This window comes from Clupea harengus, chromosome 14 (genome assembly GCF_900700415.2).
Source record: "Clupea harengus chromosome 14, Ch_v2.0.2, whole genome shotgun sequence".
Taxonomy (NCBI): domain Eukaryota; kingdom Metazoa; phylum Chordata; class Actinopteri; order Clupeiformes; family Clupeidae; genus Clupea; species Clupea harengus.
The window spans coordinates 22,140,251-22,159,422 of NC_045165.1; the positions used below are offsets into that span (position 1 = coordinate 22,140,251).

At 44.2% G+C, this 19,172-nt stretch overlaps 2 protein-coding genes across 7 annotated transcripts; both read right to left on the reverse strand.

Annotated features, from left to right (window-relative positions):
* Positions 1-479: 479 nt before the first annotated feature.
* srrm1 (serine/arginine repetitive matrix 1) lies at positions 480-12,175 on the reverse strand. Of its 6 annotated transcripts, XM_031580913.2 has the most exons (18): positions 12,062-12,174; positions 10,193-10,282; positions 9,940-10,062; positions 7,654-7,824; positions 7,427-7,515; positions 6,952-7,161; positions 6,503-6,697; positions 6,240-6,359; positions 5,709-5,971; positions 5,016-5,096; positions 4,384-4,470; positions 3,979-4,111; positions 3,781-3,873; positions 2,983-3,462; positions 2,572-2,761; positions 2,070-2,297; positions 1,463-1,505; positions 480-1,372 (listed from the first exon to the last, which is right to left on the reverse strand). In XM_031580913.2, the coding sequence occupies exons 1-17, from the start codon at positions 12,080-12,082 to the stop codon at positions 1,491-1,493; spliced, it is 2,589 nt and encodes an 862-aa protein (XP_031436773.1). In that variant the 5' UTR covers positions 12,083-12,174; the 3' UTR covers positions 480-1,372; positions 1,463-1,490. The 6 variants fall into 6 exon arrangements, with proteins under 6 accessions (XP_031436773.1, XP_012678979.2, XP_012678954.2 ...); XM_012823525.3 differs by lacking the exon at positions 1,463-1,505 and having other exon boundaries at positions 480-1,365; XM_012823500.3 differs by lacking the exon at positions 1,463-1,505.
* Positions 12,176-12,401: 226 nt separating this feature from the next.
* tdh2 (L-threonine dehydrogenase 2) lies at positions 12,402-18,371 on the reverse strand. The gene is made up of 9 exons (XM_012822811.2): positions 18,190-18,371; positions 17,735-17,945; positions 17,198-17,240; positions 16,858-16,928; positions 16,367-16,516; positions 14,909-15,081; positions 14,469-14,559; positions 14,128-14,397; positions 12,402-13,722 (listed from the first exon to the last, which is right to left on the reverse strand). Exons 2-9 carry the CDS (start codon positions 17,928-17,930, stop codon positions 13,577-13,579), a joined length of 1,140 nt encoding a protein of 379 aa, XP_012678265.1. The 5' UTR covers positions 17,931-17,945; positions 18,190-18,371; the 3' UTR covers positions 12,402-13,576.
* Positions 18,372-19,172: the final 801 nt, after the last annotated feature.

The following is a 19,172-nucleotide window of genomic DNA, read 5'->3' on the forward strand; positions in this document are numbered from 1 at the left end:
GGGATGCTACATAAATAAACAAACACTAAATAAAGATGGGGAAACATCATGCTGTTTGCGTTAGTCCAGTGGCCACAGACCTGCTCATTAGTGAGCCTCCTGAGTCCTGATATACTGGTCTATCTTGTACCATATTAGAAACGAATCAACTTATGTTTCTCACCCACATTAGAGGCTCGCACAGGACTTTAATGGCACCTCACAGCATTCATTTTGCCCATTCATGTGAAGCCTTACTTCATTTAATACATTTCCCCCTTAATGGATATACTCCCAAGGTCAGAGAGGTAAGGTACAATGAACTACCTTGATTCAGTATGGTACTCCATTGGCTCCAAAGATGTTCCCAAAATGTGCAGTAGAAAACAGGCTACACACATCAAAGTTGAGGGGCTAACCCTGCAGAAGCATGTGTAAATCTAGCAAACCAGACAAAAGGGCATCTTCTAAAAAAAAAAAAAAAAAATAGGAGAGCTGAGTAAAGGTTCTCTTTTTAATGCGACTTTTTCAAAGTCAGAATTTACATTACATTTCAACAATTTCAAACAACTTAAAAAGTTACCAAAAAGAAGAGGAAAAAAATAATAATAAAAAAAAAAAAATAAAAATAAAAAAAATCACACTCATACCAATGATTCTGTTTTGTTCTGTGGAAATACGACCTCGGCCCAGTGGGGACCAGGACTGGCCCACAAAGGGCTGCAACTAAAGGGCGAGGTGGCAGCTCTGATCTGCGTCACTGAAGATTTTTTTTTTCATTCTTTTTCGTTTACCATCAGCTTCATGCACACGGGAGGGTTGGACACTCAGTGCTTCTGCACATGCAATCACAGAACAACCCCCCATCCCCATCTGCACTCTGCCAACCTGCACAAGGTACACACAAATCAACCTCTCTACAGTTCCTTTACTGGTCATGTAAAAAATAAAGATACAGGAACCGAGGGAGCAAAGAGACTTGAACAAACCTGAACAATCTGGATACATGTACAGTGTCTTATGGAAGAGGGGGGAGGCAAATGAAAATTAAAACAGTTAATGGGGGCCATGCTGTAACAAAACGCAGCTCTACTCCCCACCCGACAGAAGTCCCATTGGACTGTGTACCCAAAGCATTAAAAATAAACCTAGAGCATCAACAATTTGTACATTCTAAAGCTGAACCAACATCAAACTTAACTGAGAAAAAAAAAAAAAAAAAACACGGAGAAGAGGGGGAGACAGAGAAAGAAATAGAGAGGGAAGATTTGGGAGAGACTGTTCCTCAGGAGGGTGGTGGGGACATCTGTGCCTTCCTCATGGAGCGCAGGGCTTTCTCACGTAGTTGTCTCTCCAAGTCATCAAGACTGTCATCTACTTCACTGTCTGATTCCTTAAAAGAAAGGCAGCATTAAAAATTATACCTCCACTCAATGTTACATACCTTTAACGTGGTCTTCACCACCATATTCAAAGAACAGACCTGTTTATTGTGGTGGTGGAGGTGGTATTTACTCAATGTCGCTCTAAAAAGAGGAATCAGAATCCTGATTAAAAATGACTTCTCTTTTTAGAAATGATATTTGAAAACCAAACCTAAATGAGGAAAACAAGTAACAAAATCCCAAGAAAGGAACATGAAATCCTGGGGAAATGTATATGAAATCATTAGTGGCATGTGACAAATATATTTGTTCTGAGTGTGGGGCCTTCTGACCGGTCCCTTAAGGAAATCCCATTAGAATGATTTTTAATCAAGCACAAAGCCAGTTTCATAAGCCGGGTTTCCATCTAACTTATTATTGCGTATTTTGACCTTTTGAATAAGAAATCCTTTGTGGAAACGCTTGGAATTTGCATACAATTTCCAAAAAAACAAAATACATTTTCGTAAATGCGCTTAAAATATGCAAATTAGTTGAATGGAAAACAGCTTTAGTCAGGACGGCGCTCTTGAACTGATGGTAATGTACATGGTCAAAATATCTCCCCCTCTAGCATGAATAATGTTACTTCAACACTAACACCATCATTCCTGAATCCATCTGTGGATGGCTTTAGGACTGCTAGCTCAGACAAGAGGGCGTCACCTTTTTCGGGGAGGAGTCAGCATCTCCCTCGCCCTCCTGCTCCGGCTCCTGCTCCTGCTCCTGCTCCGGCTCCTGTTTAACCCGGCCCTGTCCATCTTCAGCCTCGGCTTCCGCTGTGGCGCTCTTCTCCTTCTTGTGTTTCTTGTGCTTCTTGTGCTTCTTATCCTTCTTGTGTTTCTTCTCCTTCTTCTTCTTCTTTTTCTTCCCACTAGCCTCAGCATCGGACGTCTACAGAAGAGACACACCCACACACACACAAACAGATAAACACACTGACCAATCAGTGGGCCACCTGGCAGGATAACAGCTTTCAGTAACGATAATCTCCCCCATTACCCAAGACTGTTTGAAACAATTGAGAAGGTAAGAATAATCAATATGCATACAGTCTGTGTGAACAGACTTTAAATCATAATATTGCATTGACTGGTGATACAATCTTCTACACAACCTGCATTACCTAGTCCTCACTAGGTCAGAGGTCAGAGCATGTTGGCTGTACCTTGTTAGGAGAGGGGCTGGCGGAGGCGCTGCCAGGCTTTTTGGCAGGGGGAGGTGGCGATCCGCTGGCTGAGCGGGACGGAGAGGGCGATGCAGAGGCAGGAGCCGGCCGCTTCAACAGCAGAGGGTGTGAGGCAGGCAACCGAGAGTGAGGGGAGACCCTCCTCATTGGCTGGGGGCTCTGAGAACCTCTGATGTGAGCAGAGATGAGGGGGAGAGAGAGAGAGAGAGAGAGAGAGAGAGAGAGAGAGAGAGAGAGAGAGAGAGAGAGAGAGAGAGAGAGACACATGATATGCAAATTAAAAATGCATACCTGTTCCTTAAACATTAAAAAATGAATAACATTTACCAGAAAGGGATCCAGCTCAAACCAAGCCCTGATATTCTAATAGAGGTAGGGGGTTTTGCGTACCTTTGGGTCTTGCGTGGCTCTGGGGTGCGGGACACCCTGCGGATGGGCCGGTTGTTGTGGGAAGGGGACTGCTGCCTCGGGCCGCGGGCCTGCTGCGGGGAGCCGGAGTGGGGGAAGCGGCTCTGGGGGCTGACTGACCCCTGGGATGGGTGAGGGTGGGCTCGGCCGGAGGGGGAAGGGGAGAGCCGGGAGTCTCTGGCGGCCCGGGACGAGCTCGGTGGTGAGCTCCTGCGCTGGCGTGGAGGGGGTGAGATGGATGAGGGGGGAGTGCGTCTCTTTTGGCCGGGGGGGCTGCTGCGGCGCCGAGGGGAGCGAGAGGGCCGGCGCTTAGCCCCTGGGGAAGGCGACGCCCGGCGCCTGGGGGGAGGGGAGCCCGAGGGCCGGCGCTTCTGCTGCACAGGGGAGGGGCTGTAGCGCCGCTGGATGGCGGGAGAGAAGCGGCGGGGGGACGGGGAGCGTCTGCGGGGAGGAGAGGGAGACCTGAGGGGAGAACACATCAAATACATAAAAATACATTTCATCCAAGTTTGCATCTCCAATCGGGAAACCTGACCATGATTTGCATTACCTGCTTCATCCATCTTTTTCTTTGGTCATAAAGCTCATCTCAACGCTGCAATGAATCCTAACCATAAACGATCGACGTGAGTATGTGAGAGAGGCCCAATATCACTAATATTTAGTTAAATGAGGAACTGAACAAACAATGTGTGGTCAGTGTCACTGAAGATAAGTGACACACAAACTAAAACATAAGCCAGTATGAGGAGAGCCATGTGGCTGAGCTGAGGGCTTCACCTGCGTCTGGGAGGAGGAGAGGGTGACCTGCGACGTCTGGGGGGAGAAGGGGAGCGGTGGCGCCGCCCTGCTGGCGAGGGACTCCGCCTTTTCCTGGAAAACACAACGATAACAAAGAATAAAATCAAAAACCTTCAGAAATGGCTTCAAACTATTAAGGCCCATCTTAGAGACACCAGTGGTGTGCTGGGGTTTTACCTGGGGGAGGCATCTCTGTGTCGTCTGGAGGGCGAAGGAGTCCGTCGCCTCCGGATGTCGCCGTTCTTGGCCGGAGGTCCTCGGACCGGCCGTCTGGAGGCTTCACCCTCAGATGAGGAGGACCCTGAATCGGCTGCATAGTTAAAAGAAACAAAACAAACAGAATCCATGCGTGTTAGCGGCACATTCTGTGCGGTGTCCACTGAGAGAAACACCTAGATGAGGGTTAAAGCACAACACGTCCACATCGCCCAGTACGAGACAAGGGGGGGCAGGGGGGGACGACACAGATACAGACTGGTTAGAGAGGAGAGAAGGAGATGTTGAGGGGATTAAAGGAGGAGAGCGAGAGGGGTGAGGGAGAAGAGCAAAGGTGGAAAAACACAAATAAAAAGGGGTGACAACCTGAAGACGACTGCTGATTCTGCCTGCGATACTGACGTCGCTGCTGCACAGAATCGGCCGTGGCCCCCTTCCCACCTTTATCCTCCTCTGAAATGCAAAGCAGTGAGCCATCTTTTTCGGCGCCCAGGGAAACACATACGCGCATGTACACACACACACACACACACACACACACACACACACACACAACCAGGTGTATCACCCCAGTGAACCCCCACAGCTTGACCCGGAGATGTAACAATGGCAATGATGAAAGTAGTAGGTGGTTGACTTATCCTTGGTTAGCAGTGGAATCAAAATGTATACATAAAACCAAAAAGACAGGACATGGGCTAAGAAACATATTCCTGCTGAAACAAGTTGAGGGCAGAGGTGGAGGCATCACACAGGCATCACTAAAAGAAACAGAACCATGAGAAGGGCACTTTGTAGCTGGGTAACCTGGGTTCTATTCAAACCCCATTAAAGATAATGAACTGGAGGGTGTCTATTACCAGACATAAGTGCTGGTCCTTGCAGGAAGGCTTCAAGGAAAGTGGAGTGTCATGAGCAGGGGTAAGGACTGTGTTTATGCCCATACTGAGCCACAGCCTCTAAGCACATCATACACACAAACACATAATCACACTTACCAGATTCAGATAGGTCAGAGCGTCTGGGTTTGGGGGCTGGGGATGGGGATTCATTCCTTCCAGTTGGTTTTTGCTTTGCACCTGGAGGAGACAAAGATACAGGGGACTTCTATATTATCTGCTGAAGAGTAACTTTAACTTCCACACTTTAACATGGCAGGACCTGGCTGTGGAAATGTATTGACCCCCTTGGCAGCAGGCAGAAAACAAGGATTTCAAGTGGTGTTCCAACTGCTACCCCAGCCTCTCTGCAGAGTCATGCCTGTGTGTTAGGTGAGCTCACTGGGTCCACCGGGCAGTCTAGGCACTCGCGTAACTAGAGATGATACCCGGGCCAGCTCAGGCGTGACGGCTCACTTTGCGAAAAGCTCTTAGAAGCTGCATTCCTTCATCCTCGCTAAAGCACTAGTTTAGCGGGGGACAGGGAAAATTGGAGCACGCGGCAGTGTAACACAAGACAACACAAAGTGGCGGCCAGAGCGAGATAGAGCTCTAGCGGGATCGAGTGCTGATTGGGTGGTTGTAGTGGGGCACTGGCACAACACTGCAGATGGGCAGAGAGGGCAAGCAAAGGAGGCGACGGACAACAAGTTAGAAGGCCAAACATGGAGCCAAAGTAAGAGAGGCTTATCTGCATAAGCAGTAAGGAAGGGACAGAGGGAGGAGAGGGGCGGTTGAAGCGTGGCTCTGTACCTGAGAACTTGCCCGGGGAGCCGGAGCTGGCACGGCCCTTCCTGGCGTGGGGAGAGGCTGAGCGCTGGGCCTTGGCCGGGGAGCCGGCGGCATTCGGGACCGGGGAGGCGCGGCCTCGCCTCCGGGAGGGGCTGGTGGAGGGGTCGCCCTGCCGAGGCACCTTGGGGGGAGGCGAGTTAGACCCACGCTTGAGGGGCCCCTTGCGGGGCGGGTGTGGGGAGGAGGAAGAGCTGCCTGAGGAAGACGCAGAGGGGGAGCGCCGCCTGGAGGCACAACAAGAGAACAACAACAGTGTGAGCCCAAGAGCAAGATCAGCCTCAGCAGTTGTCAAATAGGAATGACTTCACACTTATGCTGTAAAATATGATACATAATATACGCATGGTAGGACATAAAACTGGGTAAACTGAGCATTAGAATCTCCAATCTGGAAACCTGTACCATGATTTGCATTACCTGCTTCGTCGTCCTTTTTCTTTGGTCAAAATGAATGTACTTCCAGACTGTTACGTTATACACACACACACTCACTTGCGGACGGGAGATCTGCTGCGTCTGTGTCTGGGACCAGGAGGGGGACGTCTAGGGGGGCTTCTGCGGCGCGGGGACATGCGTCTGCGGGGGCTGGGCCTCCGGCGGGGAGAGTAGGACCTGGACAAGACCAAAACAGTCTTCAATGTCAAAATTGTATGTACCCACACAGATGCAATAGGCACAAAGGTTCCCTAGAACAATGTGTGAGACATATCCAAAGAAAAAAAAAAAGAAAAGCACAAATATTAAGAGGGCCTGACCTGGAGCGTGACCTGTGTCGTCTCCGGGAGCGGGAGCGTGTGCGCGAGCGATGGCGGGGTCTGTCTCTCCGACTGTCCTTCTCGCGCTCACGGGGTCGTTCCTTGGGACGCTCCTCCTTCTTCACCACCGGCTCTGGGGAAGCCTCTTTGACCTCCACCGCAGAGTCTGGATTCACTGCCTCCTTCACCACATCACTGAAGAGAGAAAAAAAAAGAAAGTTGTGAATCATGACCCCCGTATATGAATAGTGAAACCTATTTGCATAATAGAACAGATACGTCCAGCTAGTAAATGTTTACTGAGTGTTACTGCTGATGGGCACGAGCATCACTAGCCATTCTACTACGGCTGCAGAGGAGATTCAACCAGGCTTAATACCATTACAAGAAATTACACCAAGGGCACTGATTTTGTGTGAAGAGCAAGTTTTTGCAATATTTCTGGTTACCTGGTTGAGGAGGCCTCCAGGATGAGGGGCTGTGGCTTAGAGGCCTCTGACTGGTCAGGTTCAGGCTGCGGCTCCTCTGGGGCTTTGGGAGGGGAGGCCGGGGGCGACACCAGAGGGCTGGGCTTGCGGCGGGGAGAGCGGGAGGGGCTGCGTTTGCGCTCCTTCCTGGGAGGAGAGCGCCTCCTAGGGGACGGTGAGCGGGACTTCCTCCTATGGAGGGAGAGTGGGGAGCAGACAGTATTAGTAAAAGAAGACTTTTCAAAATCCTGCTTTCCCTCCAAATATTAGTACATTTAAAATAAGCATCGACTAATCGCAGGCATGTATAACTTCTCCTGTCATTTTGTCAATCCACATTTAGCTACATAGCAAAATAATTCCAGGATCAAATTGAGCTGGCTCTGGGTAAGGCCCAAACATGACAGGACATCTAGCTGAAGCTGAACTCCCAGCCCTCATCACTGATGCTGCTCACCTCCTAGGGCTTTTGGACTGAGCCCTCTCTTTGTTCTCCTTCTTATCTTCATCCATCCTCTTCAGAGACGCCAGTTTCTCCTGCTCAATCTGCAGGACACACATTTGGAAAGTTCCATGAACAATTTGTCATACATTGCCTGGCATATACTACATTATCACTGACCTGTCTCTACAAGAAAAACAACTGTATTTGCATACAAAATCAGCATATTCAAATTCACTGACTTGTCTCTGTTTGATCTCCTCTTTCTTCTGCTCAAGGAAAGCAGTAGGGATTCCAGCGATATTCTCCTGGGCGCTCAGCAGTAGTGGCCAGAGGTCCTTCATGAACTCCCGGGCGTTCTTGCCGTTCAGGAAACCGGTCAGGTTGATCTGCATCATTTTACTGTCTGGGTTCTGCAACACACAGCCGGGAAGAGAGAAAAGAAGGGAAACAGCACCCCAGTCAATACATAAAGGGAACCCGTTCAGTGGAGGGGGTGGGCTCTGTCAACCACATCCCTGCTTGCCCTTACAGCTTACTCAAGCTGCAGCTTGCCCTGTTCTTCTATAATCTATTGTCCATAGGATCTAGAATGACTAAAAAGTAGTAGATTTAGCTTGATGTGAGTCTTGGTGCCTTACTATATAACCTTGCATTGAGGCACTTACTGTCCTAGATTCCACCCCCTTGGTTGTCATTGAGACCTAAAGCTATGGCAGTTAGCTGAGGGGAGATACCTTGAGAATAATTAAGGCCAGCCATCATGCATGCACTAGCACTTACTGACCTCCCCAATAGCAAATAAATAGCTGGACCTTTTTCAAAAAGTGCGATAGAAAACATCCCTTGCCCTCCAGACCACAATGGGGGATAGTGTCCATTATAAAAAAGGATCAATTACCTAAATGCATGCTATGACTACACAAGTCAAACATCCAGTGTCCCCTCACAATAAACTGCTGATCCTTTTTCTTTTTCTTTTTTTTAAACAACAACAAAAAAACAAATAGCCACAGAACAGAGTGCATCAAAACCCCACAAAGAAAGTACAGTCCCGGTGTCTTCAGTGTGTCCCGCAGGATCTGGGGGGGGACGGAGCGCTCGCCACTCCTGCAGAAAGAGAGGCTCCCTTGGCTTGCTTCCGCCTCCCTACTGCTTGAGACTCAACCACCTTGAGTTTAATGTTATATCATTTATCTAAATTGCAAGAGACGAACAAGCAATAATGAGTACACAGGGCATGTAAAAGGGGTTTATTTCAAACAACTAAGTCAAGAATTAAGAAAAGTGTTTTCTTCCCAAACCCCAATTGAGGATCTAAAAGGCTCACCCTTTACCATAAGTTAAGATATTCATTAACCGAAAGAAAGTTTAGGATCCTATCCCTATATCCCATACAATAAACCGGCCAGTAGTGCAAAGATGATATAACCTAAAACTGACATGTCCGCACATTTATCTTCAGATGAAACAATAAGAAAAGAATACCTTACGGTACAACGAGCCACACCTTCTGAAAACTTAAAAAGCCAATGCTTTTTGCGTCACAAACAAATATTGGCTCTTTATGTTGCATCCATCTCATCACGTCTGATCTCTAGAGAGATGGGTGATGCTGATGGACACTGCATAGCATTCCAAATGCTACCCTCATTAAATAAAGGGGGTCATGAAGCAGTCACAACTAACCAGGTACAATCTGCTATGCAGTTACTGAGCAACTCAGCAGTTTTCAGTCAATACGAGAGCACAGTAATTTTTCACATATAGATGTATTACTAGGATCTGGAGGCTACCTGGCTATTAACTTACAGTGCAACCATGATATCCAAGAATATGGTAAGACCACATTTAAATGGTTCTGGTTGTGATGGTGGTTACACATTGGAAGCTGTCTGTAAGACTAAGACAGGTAAATCGTCTTAGAGTTTTGCAGTGAACTAAGAATGACAATGCATGATGTTAACAATTGTTTGGTTTGAACTGCACATTTATGATTAACTGCTGCATTACAAACAACTATACTACTGAAATCAGCATGACTGTCCATATGTTTCTAGACCTGGCATGATGCCAACCCCTGCTCATGACTCACCTCAAAAACCAAACTTCATCATCAAGGAAGAGTTGGATTCAGTGAGACTTTGGGCTCAGGAGAGATCTAATTAGGTGTTGGTGCTATACTTCGGATGCAAGGTATAACATCCATATTGGTTCAGGCCTTTTAAATCATAAATCACATCATCATTAGAACTGTTGTTCAAAAACTGTACTTTTTTCATAATTATTGCAACAATCCAGTTTCATTGGATGAACTACACATAACTTTACCCGCAGCTATTCGACACACAAGGCACCAACTGTAGCAGATTTCTTGTTGGGTATAAATACGTCTCAAGTCAATGCTACTCAAATGTTAGCTTCATCTCCCACAGTTATGTCACCCACCCAAAGAACATAAAAAGACACAAACATCCTTTATATCTATCAAACAGATACAGTGGGGGCAAAATAAACAGAGGTATTACCTTCTCTTCCAACTGGTTGAAAATGAACTCTATGACGACATCGTCCTCGAACCCCAGGATCTCTGTAACTCGCTGGGTGATCCAAGGTTTGATGACTTCCAGGTTGACTTTGGTCATGTCCACCTGACAGAGCAAAAATTGTCATAAATTCTAAGCTTAGACATGTCAAACTCATTAAATAACATATTAGCCCATTTATTTATGACAAATGTAATATTACAGTATCACTTGAAAACTAAAATAACATTCAAACCTTCTTTTCCAGACATTCTGCAAACTTCAGCTGTTTCAGTAATTTCTTCTGTTTATTGCTGAAGCGATTATCTTGCTCTGCACTTGTCCCCTGAAGAGGAAAAAAAAAAACAATGTGAATCACCACCTTAGCATTTTTAAAGGAGCAAATTGTGATCATTTTAAATGCTTCATAGCATAATCTATGCCTATACCCTTTAACTATTTAGCTTACCAATAACCAAGTAAATGTAAACTACTTAAGTCACAGCAGGTAACCTAATTAGCCAGCTGGATAGCTTAAAAAAGTGATTGTCAGGGATTCAACAAAGTTAAGGCGACATAGATCCATATTAAATCACAGACCAACTCCAGCATCAACGGTGGTCTTCACCTTTCAACTTTTATTGTAAAAAATATATACACAGGTCAGTGAAAATATATATACCACTACAAACTGTCATGTTTTCTTTTATATGAACCACTCAAGAGAGGATCCACAGAGTTTTAACTAAATATCAGGATACCACAGGGGTCTTTAAAAAAAGTTTCAAGCTGTAACACCAGATGTAGTGGGGTGTTCTTCTATGAATTAGATATTTCTTAGATATTAAGTAAGCTTAAACTGTAAAGATATGTATTCTGACATATTTACCATCTTAACTAAGAAAAACTCAACATTGTATGCCTCTCTCAGGAACATTTGAATGGAACAATGACAAAGTATCGTTCTTTGGATGCCTACAAATATCGGTTATCGTCCTCTTTTTGTCACAGATACTCGTTATGGTATGGATCCTGGAAAAAACATATTGGTCGACCCCTACTTAACACTGTTAGATACCTTAGTTATTTATCACTTACTAGTTAACCTCGCTATATGTCGTGGATTAAGGTCTACAGAGTCGCGACCAAGACAAATCTCTCTGCAATCCAGTATCTTTGAAATAGGGTGCAAGTTAGTGACGACGCTTTAAGCATGAAGGTGATGGCCAAGACAACCATCTAATGTTAGCTGTCGATCTAACTAGGTAGAGTCCTGCTCTAAGGAAATGTTGTAGAGCGACCCATGTCAGTGTATCGTTGAAGACAAATACATGCATTTATCTTATACGTTATATAACACGTAACTTAAGTGCTAGATACAATTGTATTAAACACGTCGGTCTAAAGTTGGCTAGAGAATAGCGTTAGCCAACATCTTATCCCTAGATACACTTTTACTAAGCAGAGGCGAATCCCTTTCTAACTGACGTTAACGTTGACTGATTTGGTTCACGTTCCATTACTTTCATACCTGAGTTCATGATGCATTAAATACGTTAACTTGTTCGTGAGCTCCAAATCCTATAACGTTAATGTCTAACTAAACTGCCGATTACTATCAAGGGGAACGTTATCTTCGCTTCGTAATGCACTATCTTGTTAGCCAGCTAGTACACATTATTAGCTACCCAACTTCACCTAAAGTTAGCCTAGCTATCTATCGCTAATGTCATTGAACTGCATGCGTACGATGGCTAGTTTGGATTCGCACACGACAATACAACATTTTTAGAGTTTCGGTTTCGTTTTAGAGCTTAATTAACACATACTAAATCACAAATTCCGTTAATGAACAACATATGAATGACATGGAACGCTAGATAACTATTTCAGCTATGGCTGGCTTATTACGTTCAGCCACTCCACTGATTCCGTACTTAGCAGACACGGCCGCCATTTTTGTGCGTGCTAGCATAGCAAAACTGCTTGCAGTGGAATGGCGCCTGAAATTATTCTTGCGTAGGTGATGATACCATATTATACACAACACTTAAACATAATTGTTTGTCCTCGTTTTACACTACAGTCACCAAGAACGGCTTGAAGTTAAACAGACATTACTTACGCGGAAAAAACCCGCGTCCATCTTAACCAACAGTTCTTTGCACGGGTGTGGAGAAGATGTGATTCAAATGGCCACAATGCAACGCGGTCAGATTCTAGTTCCGCAAAAGAGGTGGTGGAGGCGTGGTATCAAATGTTGTGCGCCTGGTGGTGGGAGCATGAAATAGTTTGGCCTGTTTACAGAATAGAGTCCTGCCACTGGCACATACTAGAATTGTACATTTGATGTGGTCTCGATGTGTAGAATAGATAATTGGGTTAGTAGGCAGCTGAGACATGTTTTTCACATTATAATTTCTGCAATAAGTAGGCCTACCATACAAAAGAATGACGTCGCTGGGTATTTTTTTCCTTTTATTAAAAGTAACAGTTATGTCTTGGAGTTCATATTTCTTCAGGGTTTTTGTTAAGAGAATAATGATGATGTCAAGCAGCAATTATGGTAAGATAGTCCTAAATTACAAGAGTGATCCCGATTGAAACCATATTCATCGACAGTAGCCAATATTTTGAACAATGTTTATAGTGAAAAAAGTATGTTGACGATAGTCTGCTACCGAGTACAATTAAGGAGCTGCAAATAAATCTTACACCTCAGATATATACCACAAAATCCCAACACACAATATTTACCTCTCTCTGAAGGCATTCATGGGTATTTGATAAATTAAGCTATTTATTCATTTTTCATGAATCATTTACACTGCAATTTTGTCAATTGGCCTATGAGTGAGGATTGAAAAGCTGGTTTCATTTGGGCTCTCTCAACACAATACGCATCTGGGCTAAAAATCACACCTGTTGGAAAAGAAAGATAAAGATACAATATTTTAGATACGGGTATCCATCCAACAGCATTGCCTTATATAACATTGGATGTCCTCCATTCCCTCTATCAGCGCAGTGTCTCAGTATCCCTCTACTGATCCATCCGTAATGTCTTATTCTGCAGTGCTGTTTTGCGCTGTTCTCTCCTGGATCTCATTCCCAGCTGTGAGCAAGGCTATGATGCTGTGTAAGATAATTAAGGCAGAAACCTGATGATGGGTTTTATTTATCTTCTCCCTATCACAATTAAAACAACACAAATGCAATAGTCACAACAGTATGGTTGACAGTATAGTTCCCTGAAAAAGAGTAAGGCTGCTGGTTAGAGCATGTATGAGTGTTGTTTGTGAGTAAGTGTGTGACTGTGCTATGTTAGTGCACTGTGTGTGTGTGTTTGTGGGTGCATTTGTATGAATGTGTGTGTGTGTCTGTGTGTGTGTGTGTGTGTGTTCACTGTTTTGGTCACTTCAGGGGGTTTAGCTTAAAGGTTGGGGGTTCATGAGTGGTTCCCCGGGGCTGGAATATCCCTGGTGTGATAGAGGAGTCCTGGTGTGAGTAGGATTCCTCATTAAATAAAAGGAGGTTTGGAGTGGTATGTGTGTTTGTGTGTGTGCCCCTCCTTGCACTCTACTGGAAGTGTGACTTAAAGGGAGTTGTTGGGAAGTGAAGTCTCTGTTGACTGTGCCTGCTAGCTGACTGAAAGCCCAGCATTGGTCCTCTTGTCGCGGATAGAGCAGATCATGTCTGTAACAAGTTCTGAAAGCCCATAAGCCGGCCTCCAACCCCAGTCTCTTCGTGCATTGGAGTCGTCAAATCGCACTGGCCAGCTGTCCGCTGCAAACAAGGAGGGGACATCAGAAATACAGTGAGAGGGCACATGATTTAAAGACATGTTCTTTAATGCACATGATTTCCTCTTTCATCCAGTAATTACCAGTGACTTTAAGGAAAAATGTAAAATACGATTACATTCCTAATGAATGGACAAAGAAGGAAGGCCTGTTCTTACACAAATATAAAGACTATTAAAAAATGCCTGCCTGCCCACCCACTCCTGCCAATCTAAAGTCAGAGAACATGCATACGCTTCCCTCCATGCAACTAGAGCAACCATAAAATTCAGATGTTAACAATGACACTTGTTATGGATCTTACAAGACATTAGTACAAATACAAAAAGTTATTGACAATAGGTTCTAGTTTGAGGTTAACTGATATATGCTCAGATGCTGTTCATACCAATAGTCTGGCGGACTGAGTCAGGGTTGTAGGTGACTTTCAGGTGGGGCAGGTGTTTGCGTATTTCTTCAGCTAATTCCTCAGGGGTGAAGCTCATGGCAGCAATGTTGTAGGTGCGCAAGGACAGCTGACATTCGGGGGCCTGCATGAACTCTACAGTGGCACGGTGGCAGTCAGCAATGTGCATCATTGGAAGGCGTGTGTCCGGTCGCAGGTAACACTCGTAATGGCCTGTGCTGAGGGCGTCGTGAAAAATCTGGACAGCATAGTCTGCAAAAAACAGAGTGTATGTACAAAAACGCACATAGGACATGTTCTTCTCACCAAAGACGTGAGGTTACCTGTTGTTCCTCCTCCAGGCTTGGTGTTAGCTGAGATGACACCAGGGTAGCGTAAGCAACGGAAATCCAAGCCATATTTGTGATAGAGGTACTGTTCAAATGAGACAAAAACAGGACGTTGTTCTTACAGAGAAGCTACTTATGTGTGTCAGTCTCCGCATCTTCAGCCAAGAGTAAGACAACTCTTATGCCTCCAAATTCGTAACAATACTCTCAATAGTATAAATCTGAAATAGTATGAAATGTCATTTGGGCAGATTTGTATACTGAACACAAAAGATTAGCATGTCCCAAATGTTATGACCGAAGACTTCACATACAGAATATGTATTTATCAGTATATCCATTTGTCCATGTATTTCTGTGTCAGTGTGTGTATGGTTGTTTGTTTGTGTGTAAGTCAGAGAAAGAGAGAAAGAGAGCATAGGTAAGATCCTCACCTCCCCCATCAACTCTCCATGAACTTTGGACACTCCATAGATGGTTCGTGGCCTCTGGACACACAGGTCAGGTGCAGGGTCACGGGGGGACGATGGTCCAAATGCTCCAATGGTGCTTGGAACAAAGAGACGCAAGCAGTTCTCCAGTGCCAGGTCCAGCACATTATGAAGGCCTGAGGGTGAAGAAAGGACAGGGTGAAGTGAGATGTAACTCTTTTATTCTAGAATCTACCAACACCTGCACTCTTTGAAATGGCAATGTGGACATTGTCTCCTCACTTTGCATTACCGGCATCAAACATAATTATCAAACATTCACAACAACAAAAATGTTGTTCCTCTAAAGGTGAATACAGGATTTGAAGAGGAACCATTTCTGTATTAGTTGTCAGTACAGTTGTCCAAAAGTTGTCAATTAAGTCATTTGACTGCCTGTGTGTTTGTGCTAATGTTAATGTTACATTTTTTGTTTAGTTTTAATTAGTTTCACCAGTGGTTTCATTAGTTACAGTTTAGTTTTTATTTCATGGACTCATTTCTATTTGACTTCAGTTTATGATAGTTTCAGTTTTAATAAGTAACTTTAGTTAAGGACAACCGTTGTGAAGGATTAGTGTGTGATTAGAAAAATAATTTGTTAATCATTGAAGATATCCACATTTCAAGACTAAACTTTACTAACAATATGCTATATTTGTTTCAGACTGAGAGCCTGTTAAAGATGCAGTCTGCAATTCGGTGTTGGTTTTGTGAAAGGTTGTTGACAGTTAAATTCAACAGCCAATCAAATTGCACCCCTCCCTTCTGTGCTCCTGAAGCATCTTGTTGATTGGCTGGGATTGTGTATAGTTGGGTCTGAGCCACTATTGTTTTGTTGATTGTTTTCCATCTACAGAGCCAGGACTGTATACGAACACCAGAGTGTTTTTGAGTGCAAACTCTACACAGCTACACACTGTACATAGAAATTTTGGACATCCACTGCCTTGAATGGATGCGATAATAACCCTGGTGTGCTTTGTGTCATTGTCCTGTTGGATGGTGAAACATCTGCCAGACCAGATTTAGCAAACTTACCAGAAAAGAAAAAGGAGAATATGCCTTGCTACATAAATAGTTATGGAGATTATTTCCTCGATCTCGACAGCAAAACATAGTACATTTCTGTAACAAAATATTTTCACCAAGCATGCAACTTAGAGTGTACTATTGACCTGATCTAAATCATGAAGACTAACACAAAAGCATCTCCAATCTATTCAGAGTTCCTCTACCTTAACTAGCAGTGCGGCCTTGGCAACACCAATAGCTGAATTCCCAGTGATGACAAGTATTGTTAAGTGGCACTTTTGCTGTGTTGATGTAATGTACATTTACTATACTAAAAATTACCTTGAGTTTAATACTTGTGTGGAACTTCATAGAACAGCATGCCTTTGCAAAAAACAACATTCTGACCTGTGATGTTGATGGTGCGGGCTAAGGTCACATTGGCTTCCCCCACGGCACTGAGCAGAGCACTGTAATGCACCAGCCAAGTGATCCGGTTGTTCACCACCAACTCCCTCAAGTTCTTATAATCCAATACATCGGCGTAGACAAACGGTCCTGGTTAAATAGAAAGAATGGGAAAGATATATGGAGGGGACATGGTGGGGAAGGAGACTGAGAGGGACAGGGAAGGGTCATGAGAATGAGGTGTCATGAGAAGTGGACAGAGAGAGTGGTGTGTGGAGACAGATGAAAGGATAGGCGTCTCAAGATAGAATGACTAATGAATTTGAAAAGAGTGTTTTGAAGATCAGCACACAATGCATTAACAGAGCAAAGTCCTGATCCAGAGTAAGAACTAGTAGGTGTTAAATAGAGCAAAGTCCTGATCTAGAGTACTAGTAGGTGGGCCATGTGTGGCTTAGTGATTTTTGACTGACAGATTTTGGGTCACTTACCACTGCGGTACACGTCCAGGGGTGGCTTCTTGATGTCAGACAGGATCACATTTTCCTTCCCATACTGTTCCCTGACACAAGCACAACAAGTGACTCAACCTATACCAACAATGTATTCATACCACAGCTATAATGCATCCCCTGTAAACATTATAAGCAATTCTTAAACGAATCAAAACAAATACTGGGCCGGTGGCCTGAAGCTGGTGCCGATTACTGCATAGAAAATGAATCAGACTATACACCACAATTTTACCATCAGATAAAAGCATGCTGCTTGGTCTCTGGCCTAAACATGTAAACCAAAACAGATGACAGTCATTCCCCGTTTTTAACTAACCTCAGCAGTTGTGCCAGCCCAACACCAAGCTGCCCTAATCCACCTGCAGTCAATAGAAAACTATGCATCAGTACATCAAACAGCAGATACAATACAGTTGTAAGCATCACTTTCATTAGACTAATATATTTATTAATGAGGAAAGTACATCTTGGAACAAAACAGCTTGGCTACTATTTGTGTTCTAGCCTAGAAGGTTATAGGTTACACAAAACGGAATTTGTTGGCCTCTGCCTCAACTGGGCTTAAATCCACACCCTGTTGTCACATCAGAGCTTTATCCAAACACAAAAAACTATGCGAGCTATTCTTTTCCCGGAGGTCGTTCGTTGCTGCTATTATGTCCACACTTTGTTTGTCCCTGCCTATTGTGGTGAATGAAAATAGCGGTGTCTAGTCAGTGAAAACAAGTAAACCTTACATATCAGAGAAGGAAATTAATAAACTGACAATGTGTCAGAAACACATGGACATTCCACTGACTAATTTCCTTTCGTTTACTAATGAAGAGAGTTAGACAAAAATGCTGCATTTCACCTGTGATGAGTACCCGGGGGCTTTCTTCAGGAGGAGGGTCAGAGGAATCCTCGTTGTTGCACTGATTTATCTGCCGCGGAGACCAACTCATACCACGCACCGGCAGATAAAACAAACCGCCTCTGTTACCGCATCCGTGACACAGCGAACTTAAAAAAGCCGCGGAGGGCAAACAGTTCCGCACCGCCGGTAGCATGTCGAGATGCTGTCTCTGAGGGAGGAAAAGGTAATTTTGCCTTGTCACTATGGTTGCTTTGTAAAACTTTGTTTTTGTTCGCTCGTTCATTCATCCCTCGATGGTCGAATGCAGCAGCCTAAATAAAATGCGTGAACATTATGCAGCCATTGATCAATAGCCTGGGCTTGGCTACATTCAGACACATACTTATATACTAACACAAACTCATGTTTATTAGCCTACTTGTAATAATATAACCTAATAAAATGCAACCCACCTGGAGGCTTACAAACACTTGAAATCCTTTGCCGTGTCAACCACGTGCTGTCCAAAAACTAAAAGATCTCATAAAGTTGCACGGTGACTGCTAAACTAATTTAAATAAGTAATGCTGATAAAAACGGATTTCATGGTATTTAATCATCAGAATTAAAAGATTACTCTCCCATTGGTCACCTATCGTGCGGATCGAGCAACCATTGGACAAACAAGTGGTCGAAAGTGTCATGCTGGGATGTGTAGTTTGACACCTCATCGTGACGATTCAAACCCCCTTGTTACTCCATAATACGCGACTACACTGTCCAGCAAACATGCTGACTGGCTGCTCCAAGCGAATTTGTATTGTTTTCTGTGGTTTAGCTGAGTTGGGCTTTTGCTATGTCATGTGTTCTTCAGATGGAGAGAGAGCGTTAGATTGTGTGTCCCTCATCGGAGATTTGTGGGCTATGCTGAAACAAAACGGACATAACATAATTAACTTTGTAATATTAACAATAAAAAAAACATGATGGAGCCTATTTAGGCTACGTAATACCTGCCAATCTTCTTAGGCACACCCACACAACAAAACAATTAGATTATTGCATTTACTCTGTTCCAATATAATTGCAAAGTGGAAGATTCGTAGGTTATTCACTGGGCGAAATAGGCACATATCTGGGGATGTTTTGACCGGATACTTTTTATGACACACTGCAGATACAGACAGTGGCGGCGCCAGAGATTTTTTACTGCAGGTGCTATGGGGTTGCTCGGCGTTTTACCGAGGGTGCTATGAAATTAGGTTGATAGCATATGTGTCACATGGCTCTCTACTACAACACCTCCCCACCATATCGTCATATCTGTTTACATGTTTGCTCTCTGAAGCGTCTTTGTGGTCCATGAAAAGCGCCATACAAATCGATCGTATTATTATTAACATTAGGCTGCTTATACATTATATAGTTAAACGGATTTTTCAACTCCGTTACACAA

What these genes read in the sequence shown, in the direction of transcription:
- srrm1 (XM_012823500.3), bottom strand. Translation starts at nt 12,082, where the DNA reads ATGGACGCGGGTTTTTTCCGC. An exon ending in CAGAATGTCTGGAAAAGAAG is followed by an intron (nt 10,063 to 10,192) that starts GTTTGAATGTTA and finishes TTGCTCTGTCAG; the next exon opens with GTGGACATGACCAAAGTCAA. An exon ending in CACAGAGATGCCTCCCCCAG is followed by an intron (nt 3,874 to 3,978) that starts GTAAAACCCCAG and finishes TGTGTTTTCCAG; the next exon opens with GAAAAGGCGGAGTCCCTCGC.
- tdh2 (XM_012822811.2), bottom strand. Translation starts at nt 17,930, where the DNA reads ATGCTACCGGCGGTGCGGAACTGTTTGCCCTCCGCGGCTTTTTTAAGT. An exon ending in ATGGAGAGTTGATGGGGGAG is followed by an intron (nt 14,560 to 14,908) that starts GTGAGGATCTTA and finishes TCATTTGAACAG; the next exon opens with TACCTCTATCACAAATATGG. An exon ending in CTCAGTCCGCCAGACTATTG is followed by an intron (nt 13,723 to 14,127) that starts GTATGAACAGCA and finishes CCTTGTTTGCAG; the next exon opens with CGGACAGCTGGCCAGTGCGA.